The 19,507-nt window shown below is 45.5% G+C and overlaps 1 protein-coding gene across 1 annotated transcript in view; it reads left to right on the forward strand.

Moving 5' to 3' along the window:
* Window positions 1–14,621, forward strand: part of PLPP3 (phospholipid phosphatase 3) — a gene marked incomplete at both ends in the record, with an annotated part of 76,511 nt that extends 61,890 nt beyond the window's left edge. The window contains 2 exons of the mRNA XM_084242214.1: window positions 2,567–2,743; window positions 14,496–14,621. Of these exons, the coding sequence (XP_084098340.1) occupies window positions 2,567–2,743; window positions 14,496–14,621 (303 nt within the window). The remainder of the gene's footprint in view (window positions 1–2,566; window positions 2,744–14,495) is intronic.
* Between the last annotated feature and the right edge of the window lie 4,886 nt (window positions 14,622–19,507).

The following is a 19,507-nucleotide window of genomic DNA, read 5'->3' on the forward strand; positions in this document are numbered from 1 at the left end:
AGAGTTGGAGGTTTTTCAGCAAATCTTTCTGAGGACCAGCAGATTTTTCAGTTGAGAGAAATGAGAACATCTAGAGGCTATTATGTCCAAATTAAGAAAAGTGGTTAGAGAATAAAATCATCTGTTTATTGAGCAGGTCAAGGTGCAGATGCTTGATCCACAGGGTCTGCAGTCTATGCCACAGCCTGTGAAACAGCGGTGGTTATGCTTCCTTTAAGTATGACCAAACTGAAGTGCAGCCAGATGTTTCTGATGAAGATTTGCTCTTTCTGTTACCCACCACACCCCTCTGCATTGCCAAGACTGGCTGGAGTAAGGCCAGGCCGTGGTGGGCATGCTGCAGGCAGACTGCCCCTTGTTCTGGGACTTGGCTTTCTCCTGAAGACCTGTGTTGAGTTGCAGCTACACTAACATCATCTCCATCCCCACTCCCAAAAGGAAGGAGTCTTTGATTCACGATTGCACTGTTGGGTCATTTGAGCAGAAACGGAGTAGCCTTTGATATGCTGATTATTTTTTCTGGTACTGAGTGCCTTCCCTAAAATCACTTACTTTTTGACCATGACTTTTAGCAATGTTTCCCAATTATGACTCAAAAGACCCTTAGCATTCCAGGGAGCATGGCTTGGGAAAGACTTCCTGACTAAGTGAAGGCCAAGTTTATTAGTTTGACATCCAGCACCCTTTGTGAACTGCCTCTGCTTCCACTGTAGCCCTGTTTCATCTCTCACTCCTTCTCGACTCCTCACCCCCACCCCCATGCACCCTCTTCAGCTGTACTGAACTACTAAACTAACTCAAATTCTTTGAGTCCTTGATTGCTGGCTTTTAAGCCATTGCTCTGCCTGGAACACACACCCCTCACTGTCATCCCCTTAAACTCCTAGCAAATTCAAATTCATCTTGATGATTCAAGTCAAGTATCCCTTCCCCTTGCTAATTGACCCTGGCCCCACAACTTCTTTCCTAGTTCTCATGAAGCCCTTAAGGACACTTGTTTTCATGCGTCTCGCCCCCACCCTGAGACTGTATGCTCAATAGGGCAGGAATTATAACCTCTCATTTTTGTGTCCTTAGTACCTATCAGTGCCTGGATTGTTTGCTTATGTATTTATTTCTTCTGGCTAGTTTGATCTTTAGGTTATCTTTTAAATTTTTTTAGAATTTTTTTTAGAATCGTTTTCCCAACATTTTCCCCCAAATCTTTTTAAGGTGTCCATGGGAATCTGATTGAATTCACATGTCAGTTTATGTGTTTATAAGTTGAGTGTCCTTATAAATGAACGTTCTTATAAATAAAAATGCTAACTATCCAAATTGTCCTTTACGTCCCTTACTTCATAAAGGCCCTATGCAATTTTGGTAAGCTAATTACTATTTATTTAATCATCTTTGTTATTATGATGATTTTAGATTTTAGCTCGTTATTATTTTTTATATAGAAACCCATTAATCTTGGATTTCCCAACAATGCATTCATATAATTTCAGAATGATTATGAAGTTGGCTGCTGTTTCCATGCCTGGGATTTTTGAAATAGTTTTTCTAGTTGAGGATTGATTCTATGCTAGACACTATTCCTATTCGGGCAAGAGTGACTCTGGAATCTTCCACTCTTCTGTCTCCTCTGGACCAGCGGCTGCCTTGCTCTGTACTGACCACGGAAAGGAAGGTGTCCATTTGTCTCAAGAAGGGCAGAGTCACCCCTTTATTGTCACAGGCCTATCTTTAGGCCTCCAACCCCGCCTTCTGCTCTCTTTCCCTTTATCCTGGCCTCTCTGCCTCTCCAAGTGCTTTGCTTTGATTTGTAGTCGGAAGTTCCCCTTGTCCCATCGCCTCTTCCTCCTCATTTTCCAAGTTCCCACAGGAACCTGGGAAGTAGGTTGTGCCCAGAGGTTAGAACGGAAACTGTAACAAGATAACTCCGAGGGACAATGCCCAGTTGACGTCATTTCAACTTAGTGGCTTTGGCTGAGGGTGGGTTTTTTTGCTTCCATTTTTCTTCAGGTTACTTTTTACCGACCCAATTCCAATGTCTGTTAACCTCGATTGGAAAGCTCTGTCATTGTATGATTGGGTCGTGTATTTCCTTATGTTCTGATTCAAAAGGCATAGTTTCAGGCGATGGTTTGTCTTTTGACAGCATTGCTCCTGTAACTGGCGTGATCGCCTCCCTTCTTTGTCATGTATTTTATTTCTATGGCAGTCTGGCAGTGGAGAGGCAGAGAAAGTGGGGATTGTGTAGCCGTCACTCTGGGAAAACACAAAAAATGTGTTAACTGAGTTGTCATCAACTGTAAAAAAAGAAACCTTTTCCTGCCCTGCTTGCTGTTCTTTAATTAGTTCTAATCATAAAAGACATAAAAGGGAAGTGACATTTGTCAAGCATCTACTGTGTGCCAGGCAGGGTGCAACTCACTGGCTTGTCCAAGTTGAATGTTCTTTTTCTATCATATCACCCAAGATATCGAGATGGTTCCATTTAGTGAACATGTAGCCTGTGTTGACCTGGTGTCACCATGGCCTGGCAAGTCACTTAGCATCTGTTCATTTTATCTCCCTCCAGCTGTACCTGCAGGCCCGCTTCACCTGGCGAGGGGCGCGCCTGCTCCGGCCCCTTCTGCAGTTCACCCTGCTCATGATGGCCTTCTACACGGGCCTGTCCCGCGTGTCTGACCACAAGCACCATCCCAGCGATGTCCTGGCAGGATTCGCACAAGGAGCCTTGGTGGCCTGCTGCATAGTAAGTAGGATATTGTCCTCAGTATGCAAGTGGAGTCCTGGCCTGCTTGCTTGTTAAATGTTTCCAGCTCAATAACCAAAGCTGGGGCACTCTCAATCCTCTTCTCTGCTTGGAGAACCCCTCCAGTGGAATGAGAATCGTTCTTTTTCTTTCCAGCCTGCGAGTCTTACTCCAGCAGGGTCTATAAATCCTCGTCTCCTTAAACACAGCTTGGGCTCACAGAATGTTGCAATGGGAAGAAATTTTAGATATTGTCCAACTTGCTCACTTTATGAAAGAGGACATTGAGTGTTCAAGAGAGGAGGGAACTGGCCTTGGGTCACATGTTATGTCTACTGACTCAGTGTTCATGTACCACTGTAGAACTTCTCAGCTTCTGGGAAGATACCCTGCTCGCTGTGACCTTTAGAGTGACTGGGTCAGATCATGAATGTGATAGCGACTGGAGAAGAGGGGAACTCTTCCCCAGAGCAGGACTTTGCAGTTACAGAACTCCCTAAAGAATGGCCTTGGGCAGGGCCACCTCCTGATTTGCCCCAAATGAATGGTTGCCCTCCTCATAGACTTTCCACAGACATCCTGCACTCCCAGTGCAGGTGCATAAGGCATTCCACTTCTCTGGGCTGCCATCTCCTCAGTAATCTCTGCCTTTCCCACCTACGAAAGTTTAAAGGGGCTTATTCAGCAAACGTAACAGAGTACCTGCCCTGGTAATGTGCCTTCCTGGACCCCCCTCGGAGCTCATCCCAGTCCAGCAGGAGTCCAGACACGTAAAGGCTGGATGTCTGGCCACCACACAGTAGGTTGCATTGTTTGTCTGGGCACCACACAGTAGGCCCTTAGTCCCTCCCTGATTTCTAGGCCTAGCTGCAGCTGCTGCTCATCTCCCTGCAATAATCCCCCTTCCCCTTGCGTGGTATTTCTCTGGATTGAAATTATAGATGTGTCTCCCTTTAGACTGTGACTTCCTTGGGGGCAGGGACCATGGGTAGCATGTGTTGTTCTTCTGCAAGCTTCACCAAGGCCTCTTAGGGATCCTAGCACTGAGTGAGTGCATGTATGCTTAACCAGCCAAAGCTAGAATGGATGAGTGGATCTAACCCTTCTTGAGAAAACTAATGAGACATTCTCTTGAAAGCAAAGGGATGAAAAGGGCATAGGCCAAATGCAGAAGGTACAATTTGATGTGGGGTCATGACTGGGACGTGGACAGACAGCGTAGGCCTGACTCTGTGCAGCAGGCACGAAGAGGGAGAGCAGCTGGGGTAATAGAGTGGGCTGCAGGAAGAAGGTGGCACTGAGCTGTTGCCAGCCTTGGCCTTGCAACCCTAGCCCAAGGGACTGGCTATTTTGATGGCTCTGTTCTTTAGTTAGTTGTTGTTTGGGGAGGAACAAATCATTAATGAGAACAGCTGTCTCTGACCAGTGTGTTCTCCAGTGCTGGCTCGTCAGTGTGAAGTGACAGTGGGAGGTGGGGTTTATACCAAGGGTAACCTCTTGCTCACTGTGCCCTTCTGGGTTTTGCTCTCGACAGGATTAGGCCCCTCCCTGCCTTTGGAGCCAAGGTTGTACTTCCTTCTCGGTGCCATTGCCTAATTGGAGTCTCCTGCACTTGTGATTAAAAAATTTAAAGGTGGGGGATCCTTGGTAGCCTTCCTCTCTTTTATATACTAGAAGTTGGCCTTGCACCATTAGACAAAGAGTCTGGGAAGACCGGGGTTTATGTTCAAGCAGGAAAGTGAGGGGTCTGACTATACTGTTTCTCTGTGGCGAGTGTAACACTGGACTGGAATTAGGTGCTAGCATTGGTAAAGCACCTAGTCCCTGCGGCATCCTTTCAGATCCTCTACCCATTTTCTCTTTGTCAGCACCCAAAACCATTTAATAGATGCAGTAACTCAGGCTCAGAGAAGTGATTCAAGTCATCCAAGGTCAGAGCTAGTGGACAGCTGCTCCCATGAGGCTCCCAGACTCCAGAATGTTGCTTCCAAATGTGGCAGTCATCTTAGAGGGATGGTCTGAATTAACTAAGGCATCAACAGCATAGACAGCTGCCCCAAGAGCATTTAAGGGTCTCACAGGAGGCTTCCCAAACCTTTGGGCGGATACAGTCATTGCCTTGAGGCTTGAAGCCTCCACCTCCTTTAAATTGTCTAAGAGGTCAGGGCAAGAAGCTGCACCGGTCAGGACAGGCGCTTGAGAATGGTCAGCTTGGAGAACAGATGGCAGTGGGTCCTTTGTCATTTTCATCGTCATATCTGCCATCCTGGTTTTGATGGTGAGGAAGACAGAAGCACAGCTCAGGGCCCTGGCCTGAGCTGGAGATGGATCTGGGGAAACAAGAAGTCATCTGAGGACAGTGGGTGCTGTGCAGAGGGAACTGTAGGGAGGACAGAGGGCAGCTGCCTCATAGGTTTTGCAGCTTTATCAAGTGCCTTCCCTGACTGTGCAGCTTACGTAGCACTCACAACCCAGGCAGGCCCCTGCGGTCTTGCTCTGCTCTGTCTTGTAGAATTTCCCCCAAGAGTCAAGACTACCTGTCTTGGCAAATCCCAAGAAAAGCCAGGTTCTTTTCTCACCCCTGAATGTGACTTTATAAACTGGTTTTTCGAACACAGGCATGAGCTGGTGTGAAGAGGACCCAAAAAAAGACAATACAGTGGGACACAGGGCCCCTCCATGGGACCAAGAAATCCCCTGCAGAATTGATTTTCCACTGTGCTTGATAACCTCCCAAGCCCAGCTTCTGTGGAATGAACTCCCCATAACGTGACAGAGAAATAGTCCTCACTCAGCTGGCCTGAGGGCTCCCTATATACCAGCCACTGTGTTAAGCACTTTGCACTGATCATCTTTTATCCCTCAAAAATCCTACATAAAATCTCACATCCTTTATTGTCCTTGTGGAAGGGATGAGGACTGGGACCATGAAGGATGATGGCACATGGAGGAGATGCAGAGGAACCCGGTGCACCCCTGGAGGTCTGACCCAGCCCACATGTGCTCCACCACTGACTTCTTTTAAAGGCCTCACCTCCGGCTACCTCCTGCCCCTCACATTTAGGCATACCTGACACCTCAGTCTTTCCAGTGTCCTGAGCACCTGTCTGACATTGTGGTCCTCTAGCTCTACCTGCTTGGGGCACGTTACCTGCCTGGGGCACACTACCTGCCTGTTTCACCTGCTCTCCATGGGGCCCTCTGACAGTTTTCCATGTTGCTGCTGTAACAATTTACAAATTCATTGGCTTAAAACAACACAAATTAATTTCCTTACCATTCTTGACTTCAGAATTAAAAATGAGTCTCAACTGGCCAAATCAAGGGGTTAGCAGGCCTTCTGTCTTTCTGGAGGCTCCAGGGAGAATCTGTTTCCTTGGCTTTTGCAGCTTCCAGGGCTACCTGTATTCTCTGGTTTGTGGCCCCTTCATCTTTAAAACCAGAAAATCTGTTTTCTTTCTTTTGCTGTCTCTGGCCTTTACTTGCATGGTCACATTTCCTTCTGTCCCTCTGGCTCCTACTCATTGGGACCCTAGTGATTACATTGGGCCTCCCTGGATAATCTGGAGTGATCTCCCCATCTTGAGAACATTCACTTATTCCTCTGCAAAATCCATTTTGTCGTGTGGGCATATATTTGCAGGTTCTGGGATTTAGGGTTTGGACATCTTTGACATCGTATCTTCTACACCTTCCCTGTCTTTTCTGAAGATAAGATTGTCTCACTGTCTTCTAGTCTCCTTGGTCCTTTGTGTGTTCTTCCTGTGGTGACAGGATATCTTAATAGCAGAATCCATGGATTAACCTTCTTGTTGTTCATTTTCATGCTTAGTGAAGTGGTTGACACACAACAGATGCTTAACAAGCATCGACTCGAGAATACATGATGAGTAGTTTGTGACCACAAACAAGACATTTCCCCTTTGAGCCTAGTTTCCTTATCTGAATTGATCTCAAGTGCCCTTAATTTGTCCCCTCCCACAGAGATTCTGTGGCACAGATGACTTTGTAGTAACTGAACTGAACTGGACCTTCCTTCTCATGGACACATCTCATGAAGGTGGCCTCAACTGGGGGGTCATAACATGCCTTTATGTCCCCAGTGGGTGCAGCACATAGAATATTGACTTAGTCACTACAGAGCCTTGGGCAGCAGACAGTGACAGCCAAGCACTTTCACCAAGTCTGCTGAGGTTAAGTCCTGTCATACAGCAAGCTGACTTGTCTGGACAAAACCCTCTTGCCAAACAGGAGCGGGTCCAGTTTCCTCCCCCACTGCTTCCTGGTTGAACCCTTTTGGAGAAGGAAGACATTAGAACCCAACACAGACAGACAGTCTACAGGGCTGCATAGCTCCACACAAGGGCATGGGCGCTGGAACCTGGGCAGACAGGCCTACACACTGATGCACACCTGTGGATGGAGGTATCAAGACAAAGGAGGAGAGCCACAGCCTGGCCAAGAAGAACATGGGCAAACCCAGTCACACTCAGAACACAGACATCCATCCCCACCCCCCTCTCTCACCATCACTCAGACACAGACAGATACAGATGGATAGGCCAATGTAAACACAGGCACATGCTGACCCTCACTGTCCCCCTCCTGCCTACACACACACATAGTCACCCCTACCAAGAGGTGAGCTCTGCATCTGGGCTCACCGTCCCCACCCCCAGAAGTAGCCCAGGGAATCGGATGAAGAGACAGACATCGGTTCATTTCCTGTCTGGTGACAACTTGCCTATCTGGTCACCTCCTCCCTGACCCTCCAACAGATGGCAAATTGTGCGGCCCTGGGAGGGGTCAGGGCAGGACCAGGCCGCCATTGCTGAGGGTTCAGCAGAGGAAGCAGCTGCTCGAGAATTTCATAAACACTCTGCAGAGTCTTTCCTGATTTTCCTCTCCACGGGGGTGTGGCGCGGCCAGCAGTCCTCTTTTGTGTGCTGCTATCTTCCTCCAGGATGTAGGGCAGGGCGAGGGTATTCTTTGTCTTTGCCCCAGTGAGATGACCTTGGGAAAAGAGACAGGCAAGAATGCTCATGTGAAGAAGAGTTCAGGATGGCAGTTCCCTCAGGAGGAAAGCGGGGCACAGAGGGGGTGTGCCGTACCGAGAACAGAGGGCAGTGTAGGAGCAGTGCCCGCTCTCTTGATTAATATCTCAAAGGACTAAAACTGTAAGCTGCAAACAAACTTGGTTTGGGTCGAGAATTTACAAGAGATCCTTCTTCTCTAACAGGGCGATTCCCATCTCTTGCCATTAGATTTATTCCACTGCTGCCTGGACACAGGGGGATGGATGAATGACTTCCTAGAACTCTTCTGCAAAGCCTAGCTCTCTGCACAGTAGACTCTGAGGTTGACCTCAGTACCCCTGCAGTTGATCCCAGGGAGAGAGAAGGAAGCAAAAGCGGAGATGTACTTTGACCCCCAATTGATGATGTTGATAGTGTCTGTGTAGCACGCCATAGTTTGCAAAGTCCTTTTAGAAATCTCCGTTCTCATTTCCCTGCTGAGCTGAATGGATGGACGGTGAGGCAGAGACTCTGAAAGGAAGTTCTGTTCCTCCCGCATGCTGACTAGCAAGTCACTCTTACTCCACCTCCTTTTCCCATTCTAGGAAGTGGGGTTGATAGTACCTCAGATGCGCTTTGGATTGAGTTCATTGAATAAAAGATGTGTCATGCCTGGCAAATGCAGCACACTGATTGAATGTGCATTGTCTGTCTAGTGCTTTGCTTTGTTTTTAAAATAGGGAATTAAAAACAGTTGTTCCTTAAAGAGCTTACAGTGCGGTGGACTAAGATTTGACCCTGATTTATAGTAAGACATAAGTTTTACATCATAACCTGATAGACACAGTATTTCCCAAAATAAAAATGCATCCTTACTGTGTGCAATACATTTTAATGTTCTTTATGTAACCATTAAAAATGCTGGTGGTAACTACCCAGTAAATTGATTTTGTATCTTGCTAATGATTTGTGACATGCAGATTGAAAAACATGGATCTAGAGGGGACAGTTGTGTAAGTAGATAAGCAGGATGTCAAGCAGTTGGATGGGATCCTCTACTGGGACAGTAGGGGAGGTATCAGAAGGCTAGAAAGAATTCCCAGAGGAGGTGATTGTTGAAAGATGGATCAACATTTTGTAGGAGATACCGAAGATAAGGAAGAACTCTTTACGGCAGACGGAATCTTCATGTAGAGGAATAGCACCAATATTTGAAGATGGATAAGAACATGGTAAATCTTGTGGCCTCAGGATGATGGAACTTGTGGGACAAGGGGTCGCACTCCATAAATCATAACCCCACCCCTTACCTTTTCAGCTTTAAAATGTAAGGTTTCTGGGAGTGGTGGCCTCTGCCTTTGTCCAGCCTTTATCATCTTGGGGAATCACATTTCTGACATCCAGTTCCTGTTGCATGGGGAGCCACCCCCTTGTCGGAGCTGTGAACCCTTTGGGCCACCTTTACTAGAAACCCCCCTTCATGAGAAACAAGAAGGGGCTTCCTGTAAGTTTCTTGGCAAAGCACAGACCCTGATTCTCCTTCAGAATTGCCTGAATTCCTCTACTCTGCTGTAAAAATGACTTTTCTTTAGATGACAACTTCCTATATTCAAGAAATGAGGCAGAGCCAGGTTCCAAAGCTTTCTCCATAGTTTGTTCTTCTTATGTTTTCTAGAAGGTTAAAAAGAATTCCTCTAGCAGGCAGTTCTTGAAAGATGAGTGGACAAAGATTGTTGAGTATAGTAGAGTAGGATGCCAAGGCCAAGGTGTGGGGTGTATGCAATAGGAGCAGTGCATGTGTCTATACTCACACAGGGTGGGGGTGGGGGAAGCTGTGTGTACTGAAGCCTGTGGATGCATGACTAAAATGCAGATTCCAGGGAACCCTTCCAGGAATGGGCCCGGGAATTCTCTTTTCCAAGAGGTACCTAATTGATTCTGAAATAGATCTAAGCATTATACTTTGAGAAATACCACATTAGGCAAATCTCAGTTTTCTTCTGGTTCTAAGAATCCATAATTCTGCTTTTATATTTATCTGCTCTACTTATAAATTCAACAGAGGTTTATAAAAATCCTAGTGTGTAAGAATGTGATTCCTATCTTCAAGGGATTCACTTACGTACTCTCAGGAGCTGAAGCACTCAGGGACTCCAGAAGCACGTAAAGGGTAATATTGTCTTAATCTGCCCTTACTGACCCCCAGAATTTGCTGATTCAGCTTTTTGCCACAACGAGAATGGAAACCTGGCTACCAACCAGGCATATTGCTTCTGGCCAGCTTGATTCTTGGTGAGCTCTAGCCAGGCAGCAGCGCAGCAGCCCAGCAGCTCTTGCTGTGTGTGCTCAAGGGGACTGGCATCTCTGCAGCTGGTGAATGCCAACAAGAGACAAGGGAAGCATCTTTTTTTTTTTTTTTTAATTGTGCTGAGTCATCCCCCACAATAGCCCCAGAAATGATAGGACTTTTAAGAGTGGCTTCTGTCTGTTCTGCAGAAAACTTCCATCCACACGTGGTCACACATGGTCTTCATGTCTGGATTCCATGTGTTTATTCTTATTCTTGTTTTTCCCTTTTCCTTTTTTCTAGTCCCTTCTCTTCTTCTCTTTCCATACAGGGGCAGGAGATTAGAAGGGGCTTTGTGTAGGAAGATACTGAATGCACTAGCCAGTGATAATGACCCTCACGTGTCACTCTGTTACTGGGCACTGGACACTGTGCTGCCGTGCTTGAACCTTTTATCATACTGTATAATCTTAGAGTAACTCTCTGAGGTAGGTCTTGTATCCCTCATTTAGGTATTTTTCGGAAAATGGTAAAACTAGGATTTGAAAATAAGTTCTAAAGAGCAAAGCTTGTTACCAGTGCCGTGTGTCTTGGATGGGGAGTGGGAGATGGTAATGCAATGGTATGATAATGAGAGTCATATTTGTGGGGAGGAACCCTGTATATGTATTAACTTCTCATCAGGAGTTAATCAACTGGGTTTTCTCCCACCTGGAATAGCTTTGTACGTGTGTGCTGTCTTGCTCTTGATGAAAGCACTACCTTGCCCAGAGTGTTTGGGTAAATCAAGTCATGGGCTCAGATTACACAATTGTCTGCCATCCTGACTCAGAGGGAGGTCACATCCACCTCTTTAAGACAGTATCAGTGGGAGCTAAAATCTTAGAAGGCAGAGGAAAACAAGAACTGACACTTTCACCCTAGCGTAGTTATTCAAACTGCTAAGAGTTTTGATGGGAATAAGTACAAAGACTTTTGAGAGTTGAAAGCAGAGCTAAGTAGAAAAGTATGATCCATCCCTGCACGTATACCCACCACCTCCATCAACTGGCTTTCCTTTGTCTTCACTCCATGGTTATGGTTCAGGACTCATTCTCTCTTAGATTCTACAACGGTGTCCCAACTGGTAGCCCTGCCTTCGGGCTCTCTGCAGAAGGAATCGTCATGCAGAAGGAATAACATAAAGACTTGGGGACAGATAAGCACATAGTTTATCTTGTGCCTCTAGGAATTCAGGTCTCCCTATCTTAACACAAGTCTTCCCAATAGGCTGCTTCTCTGCTTCAAACTTGTTGGCTCCTAGGGCCACAAGGATAGGGTTTGAATTCTTTAATGAGGCATATGGGGTTCTCACAATCTGGCTGTCTCCCCTCCAGCCTCATTGACCACTTGGTCCTGGTCATCCTGAGCACCCTGCAGCTCCTGAACACACTGTATTGTGTCCGTACACACTCCTCCCTTGCCCTTGGACAACATTCCTGCCATTCACCACCTGGCTGACTCCTACTTATCCTTTAAAACTAAACTCAAACACATCTCCTTTGGGGGAAGCCTTCTAAGGTCCTCTCTCTCTCCTCTGTCTGAGTTAGATCCACATTCTCTGTGCTTTGTTAAACACCGTGGCTCCCTCTATCATAATCCTTAAAACACAGTATTGTAGTTTTCTGTTTACCTGATCTCTTTCCTCATGAGTTCCGCTGTGAACTCTTAGGGCAAAGGACTCTGTCTTATGTATATTTGCTTTTATAATCTTAGCACTTGGCATACAGCAGATTTCACACTGTTTACTGATGAAGGTTTTTTTAAAAAACAATTTATAAGATGCAAAGAATTGGAGAAAAGGACTTGATGAAAAATGTTCATGGCATTTATAACTTAGAATATTTCTTGGTGTTAGGGTATAGATTTCCTGCTTGCTAAGACCGTATTCATTGTTTAATGTGTTCTTTCACATAGAAGAGGAGAGTCATAGTGCTGGGACTATGGGCTTGGGAATGGGTTTGTTTTATAGACCTAAGATAGCTGCTTAATCAGTAGAGACTCTTCCTAGCCTGGGCCTCTGGGTTCTCTTTTTGGTCAGGGATCATCTGTAGTAAATGGAACTGTTCCAAGTTCAAAGGTATCCCATTTTACTAATCTGTCTTGTGTTTCATGATCCCAAAAAAAGTGTTTGTGTAACCTCAACCCACGCTGAACATGAAATACAACTTAAAGGGAGATTCTGCTGGACTTGATTTTACTTTTCTTCTCGCCGCTGGGCTACATGCGTGCGGTGCGTGCAGCTCCCCCACAGGATGTGCGACCATCCAAGGCCAAGGGTGCTTGCTTCCAGTAGAGAGGAGTTTAGAAACTCAACAACAAATGTTTTTTGAGTCCCTGACGTGTGCAAGGCACAACCATAATTGCTGTGGGTGATACAGGCTGATTAGGGCCAGAGCTCCTTCCCTAAGAAACCACCGTTAAGGGAGACAGGCTGATCAGCAAGGTCTTGGAGACACGAGAACGTGACTTCCTTTAGCATGACCGCTCATTGTTGTGGTTCCCCGAGCATTACAGAAAGGAAGGCCTATCATTAAGCTTTGTACTAGACACAGACTTGGGTCTTCTCAAATACACTATTGCCTTTGACCTTCATGTTATTCCTATCTTGCAGTTAGGAAACAGATACCCAAATGTATAGTGGATATGTGCTCAGGAAATTAAGTTGGGAGATAAGCCAGTAGATGAAGGTAGTGTCAGGATTGTGAAGTGGGGAGTGCTTGGGGCATAGGACTCTCCTGCTGTTTTCCCATAGCAGATTGGAGGCTGGGAGAAAGATCTCTAAGAAATTGGGCCCTTAGAGCCCTTACTTGGTGAAGCCAGCTTCAAGGCTGGAAGAAGTGGAGTTGAGAGCCAGAGATGGAGGGACTGATTGAAACCTTGCAAGGTTTCTTAAATGGGAAGGGTGTTTCCAAGTAGAGGTGAAGATTGGACTCTGCACCTGTCAGAGAAGAATTGAAAACCTTAATGATCTTCACACTTAACTTTAATCATCGGGGGCACTAAAGACCCCTTCCCCTGTGGTAATAAAGGGTTTCCAAGCAGGGATCCCTAGAGCCTCCTGGGAAGGCTGGATCACATCTTCTTTCCTGCTTCTCAAGAAGACAACCTTTTCTGTGCTACAGTTCTCACTGTTGATGTGTTACTATTGTCTTGGCCCCCAGCTCTCCTGGGTCACCAGTATCACAGGCAGTTACTTTTGTGATGGTTGTGGTGCTGTGTTGATGGCTGCGTTACTGCACAGGGAACATTGTGCTGATTGGGTCAGCGAATCATCCCAGTCCTTACAGTGGCCAGACCCCGGCTGCTAGAACCTTGGTGTTGGTGAAGTCTTATTAAGAACTTCATTATCCTGCCTGTAATATGCGGCAGAATGAATTAATGGTGCCATCATTATTAGTGAGTGCATTGTTATCCGAGGACGAAGACTTCGTCCAGAAAGCTGTTCCACGTAGGAAATGTGCATATGTTTCATTCCCCCTTTAAAAAACCCAGCCACGTGTTTTCTATTAAAGTACATGACTGATAGCTGCCGTTTATGGTTACTTAGTGCAAACTCCTGTTGCTAAATGGCTCAAGTGGATGTCTGTGTGTTTGTTTTGCCATCTAATCCAAAGCATCAATTTTTCTTATTCCAGTAACTCCTCAGGGTTTTTAATCTTTTGTCATAAGCTCATTGAGACAGGAAATGTATACCCGAGCCATCCTTATTCCCTTACAAGTGGGTGTTCTGTAAACCTTTCTTGATGACTATATGAAGGACGCAGTGTGGTCACATGCTCAGTAGGAGGAAGGACATTGGGAATGAGCGATAGGAGAGTTTTCATTGACCTTTCCTCCCTGGTGAGTTGCTGACTCCCACAGCAGTGAGACCCTGGCTTCTTGACCTCCATCAGATTGTTGATATCACTGCGTTTTCAGGAAAAAGTGGTCACAAGTGCTTCCTTGCTCAGGCTCTTGCTGATAGGAATGCTATTGGCTGATCTTTCTTGGCTACCCCCTGGATTCCTTTGTGGGGAAAGGGAAAGTATGGAGTAGTGACTGTGACTAATCATGAGTCCTTGCCACCTTTGTTTAAGAACTTTGTTTAGGGACTTCTTTTTCACTGCTATTCATCTGCCCGCCAAAATAAGGAAGGGAGGCGTGCAGATTGGGAGCAATGGACTGACAGCCCCAAGAACTGCCTTCTACTCCTACCCTAGCTGTGCAACCAGGGGCAGTTACTGTCCTTCTCTGGGCCTCTGTTTCCTGAAATGAGCAATGAGACTTGGTCTCCATGGTCCTCCCCTATTTAAAACTCTACGGATTGGGCCCATTTTTCCTAAAGGCTGGGCTCCTATGACGTGGCTTTTGCCTGTCCCTGGGTCCCGAATGTCAGTTACTAATTTGGATCTCTGATTTGTGTTTCTAGGTTTTCTTCGTGTCTGACCTCTTCAAGACTAAGACAACACTCTCCCTGCCTCCACCAGCCATCAGGAAGGAAATTCTTTCTCCAGTGGACATTATTGACAGGAACAATCACCACAACATGGTGTAGGTGCCACCCACCTTCAAGTGTTCTTGTAAATGACTGCTGACAGCAACTTCTTGCTGCTCTCCAATCTCATCAGACAGTAGAATGTAGGGAAAAACTTTTTGCCCGACTGATTTAAAAGGAAAAAAAAAAGTCTTACTTTGTGGCCTTCCAAAATAGGTAGTGTTCACCTCAGTGGAAACAACAAACTAACACCAAGTGCTGGAGTCCTGGATGTGCAATTGGTTTAAGTGTTCATGTTCTAGTGAACACGGGCTTGTTCTGGAACACACACTAAAATGATTTGAGGTGAGTCTGCTGGTCACCTCGTGAGAAAAATTCAGATTCACCTTGTAGCACAGAAAGCCAGAAATAGCACTGAATCAAGAAAACAGCCATGGGGGGCGCTCCCCTGGTGTCTCTCAGCCTACACCACTCTATTCTCTACTGACTTTGGTTCAGGAAGTTTTGTTTTGTTTTGCTGTCTTTTTTAAATGGAACAAAGAGCAAGTTGGCTCCGTCCAGTTTTCAGACCCTGAATCGAATTCCCTGTCCTAAGGCCTCATCACTCACTCACTTCCCCAACACTTAGGTCAACCACCACCGTCCCTCACTTTAGTGGCTAGGAGACTCTTTGTGGATGAGTGAATTTCACAAATAGCACAATTTCAGAAGACATCGAGGGTCCAGGCCCTTAGGTGTCTTCTTTGGACGCATCATCCTGTGATGTTGACAAGTCAGCTGGGGATGCTGAAGTCGTGCACATCAATCACTGGGCGCTCGCACGCTCTTCGTATCGGTTAGCTTCGTCTGCTGCTTCCTTCCTTGAAGTCCTTGCTGTGTGCCCACCAGGATTTCCTTTCGAGGGCCTGGAGACAAGCAGAGGCGTGGGCTGCCGCCACCCGTGCAGAGCAGCCTGCCGTCTAAGAGATGAGGGAGTGAACGGGCGAGAATGAAAAAATAAACCAAACTTTTGGCTACTTAAAGTCAGAACGAGCCAGAGTAGCAGATGGTCTCATGTCTGAGAGGCTGCCCTTCTAGATAATGGAGCTGGCAAGGGTGGCTGTCGGAGTCACTCTTGCTGAGCTGGTAAAGCACTAATGTCTTGGGGTTGATCTCTAGGGCAGTTCTTGGTAGGTTCTGCTGGGCAGAACACACGGTTTCAATCTCTGTTGAGAGTTTTCCTCACCTCATCCTCTGTCCATAAGTGTCCTTCCAAGCAAGGTCCTACTCCAGGCAGTAGACTGGGAACCCTTCTACTGAACCTTTGAGGAGAGGAGGAAGGGAGACATGCTTTCAGATCTTGAATGCTAAATGTAAGGGCTAAATATAACCACATGGATCAACCACATGCACATCCTTACTACAGAAACTGTCCTTTCATTTCAATTTATAGCAAGCTATGATTTTTATATATAAATATTATATAAATAATGTATAAAACATTAAAAGTTAACTATGTAAAATATTATTTCTGAAACAATTTTAGCTATATCCACTATGATTATAAACTGTGTCTCGACCTGTGTTATTTACATTAGCTGCTTAAAAAAGCATCAAGTTAATTTTTTTAATATCAGCTAAAATATAGTTCTGTGGTAGACATTGTTTTACAATGAGAGGAATAACTGCAACTAGAGAAAACTGTATAAAAGCATTAAATTGTCAGTATTTTTGTAAGGTTCCATTTTGTAAAGAAAATAATATTCAAAGACTTTTGTAGAATACAAAGTGAAAACTTGTATCTGCGAAACTATACTTGTATTAAATGTGCTTTTTAAATAAAAGCTCATAACACAACTAACTAAGCTGGAAGTGTCTGAGGGATGTCTGTCTCTAGTATGTGTGGGTAGAAGGATGGGGAGCTCAGGCCTTTCCTTGTGAAAGGACTTGCCTTAGTTGGGGGCACTACCTCTTGATTCTTTCAGTGGGCAATATGGTGGCCAATGCCCTGCAGATACTGATGTCTGAGCTGGCCTTTCATCTCTGAAAGCCTGTTTGCAGAGTGAGACCCTGGCTGTGTTCTCACCTCCAAAAGTGCCTTTGTATTTTAAAGGGGGTATTCCTTTGGGAAGGAAGGGCCGTGGTCCCCACAAAGCAGATAAGAAGCAGTGCTGTAGATAAGGTATGCTTGCTAAGGGAGTCTTTTATCCAGGCCCCACATCAAAGAAAAGGAGGGTGGCCCTGAGGATGGCACTGGCTCCTGCTTTCCTTCCCTGTGTTTCCCCACCCTGGAAAAGAGAGGAAGCTGGACGTTCACATTTATTTGGATGCCTCTGTACTAAGCACTTCTACTTGTCACTTATCCTCGCGGCAGTTCTTATTTTAATGACTATTAAGGAATGCAAAGATGAAACTACTTAAAGATCCCTCCAGAGCGCATCGCAGGCCAGGACTAGCATTCATTTCCTGTGGTCGCTCTAACAAATTACCACAAACTTGGTGGCATAAAATAGCACCAACTTATTATCTGAGAGTACAGGAGGCTCCGGGGGAAGAAGCACTTTCCTGTCCTTCTTCAGCTTCCAGAGGCCACCCGCCTGCCCTGGTTTGTGAGCCTCTTCCACTTTTACAGCCAGCAATGTTGGGCTGGGCCTTCTCACTGTTATGGCTCTTCTCCCCTGCCACGCTGCTGCATTTAGGACCCTGCTGACTTAATTTCACCTGCTCAGATAACCCAGGACTGTCCACCTCACCTATTTTCTTTCTTTCTTTTTTTTTTTTTTTTAACATTTTAAGAGGGCAGGTTGATTAGGAAAAGGAGAAATAAAAAAGAGCTACCTGCACAGACACAGGTGGGCAGAGGGCAGCCGCTTCTGCTTTGCGAAGGGAAAGCTTTGTGAAAACAAATGATTGCATTGTCCCAGGTGGGCAGGAGAGCTGCCTTTTGCTATTGCCTGTGCGAATCTCTCTCCATATGCTTATTCTGGGCTTTTTCTGGCATTCTCTCATGTTCACTTTCTCTCACAGCAGCCGCTTATCCTCTCATAGGATCTTCTGTCTGAGTTACTCCACCTTTATATCCCCAGCCTCCAGGCTCAGCGTGCCCACTCACATGTGCCCACATCTTATTCCAGGTGTCCACCATCAGGTATGCGTGCCCTGGGCCCACACTCCCAAGTGCCTCCTTCATTAAGCTGGCAGGTGATAGGCCCACAGGCCAGCAGTGTAATCTTCATTCACTCTACACTCTCCCACCCCCAAGGATTCACATTCATTTCACGTAAGACACCTTCACCCTATCCCAATGTCTCTAAAGTTTCAGCATATTACAGCATTAAAGTCCAAAATTCTCAACTAAATTTTGTCAACTCAAAAGTCCCGAATCTACCATCTAAACCCCATCCTGTAAATAAGGGTGAGATTCTGAGTTTTCTCCATCCTGAGGTAAAATTGATCTCCATAAGTGAACCTGTAAAACTCAAAAATATAAAACAATCACACACATATGTCATACACAGGAAGTTCCGTGGGGGCTGCAAATGCAATGAGTCAGAAAGATATTGGGGTCCTCCATGTGGACCTTCCTGTAAGCATTCCTTCTAGAACATCCAACCCTGAGGGGAAAATGCCAGCTTCTGCCCAAACCCTTGCAATCCTGATAGTTAAGCCTTTAATAGCATTTTGCAGTTTTTGACAATACCCGTGTACACACAATCACACCTGACCCCCCACCCCCCCAAAAAAAAGATGTAGAATTGATCACCCCGGCTACTAGAGATAAATGTTAAATATCAGAATCTTTTGATCCAAACAATTTGTAAATAATAATGAATAAGAAAAAGAGGAAAAAAAACTTTTTTTGTGTGTGTGTGTGTGGGACCCTCGCCAGTGGCAGGGGATCAAACTGGCGCTGCAGAGGCTGCGGGCAGCCTCGCAACCCAGTGCTCAACCACTGCGCCACCAGGGGAGGCCCGAGAAAAAACCCTTTTTAAAGACTCCATCGCCAAATGAGAGGTAAATATGAAAGCAAGATCGGCAATATTAGTCACAGGGAAATGTAAATTGAAATCACAATGAGATATCACCACTTAGCTGTGACACCCATGTCTAAATTAAATAAACAACTCTGATCATATCAAATGCTGAAGATGTGAAACAACTGCCTTTCTTATTCACTACTGGTGGGCATATGAACTGGGACAACTGTTTTGGGGAAACATCGGCCATATCTATTTAACTGAATATTAAGCATATCTTATCTCCCAAAAATTCCACTCCTAAGAATACTCCCAAAAGAAGGTTATATATATGCTGATCAAAGCTCATGGTGGCACTATCCAAAATGGGAAATAACCCAAATCTCCATTAATATTGAATGGGGTAGTTCAATAGTGGAATTAAATGTTCACACAAGGGATACCATTCAACAATGAACACCAGCAATCTCCTGCTCTGCAGCAATACATGTGCGAATTTATGGAAAAAGCACTGAGCAAATGAAACTGGCACAACAGGACACATACTGTGTGAATCCATTTTTAGAAAGTTCAAAATAGGCAAAGGCATCCATGGTGACAGAACTCAAGTTTGTGGTTCCTGGCATGGACCTGTGGACAGCAGAGGACTTGGTCTGCGTAGGAGTCACTTTGTAAAAATGTATTAAGCATCATACTTATGATTTATGCACTTGTCTATTGCTGTGTCAGACTTCAACTGGAAAGGAGAAAGAGGGACCTTTGTAAAATATAAAGAAAAAAAGAAATACCAAAAGAAAAAGAAAACATTGACAATATAATGCAATTTTATCTCCTAAATAGCTTTCAAACTTATTTCTTCCTTTTATTTCCAGACCACTGTAGGGTAATGAATCGGTCAGGCTTTCACCCCACTAGCCTGGGTGGCTATCACCTGCGGCCTTAAATGTAGACAGAGCTTGGGAGCATGGGCCCGAGACATGTGTGCCTGAT

This window comes from Talpa europaea, assembly GCF_964194135.1.
Source record: "Talpa europaea genome assembly, chromosome: 9".
In the NCBI taxonomy this organism is placed as follows: Eukaryota; Metazoa; Chordata; class Mammalia; order Eulipotyphla; family Talpidae; genus Talpa; species Talpa europaea.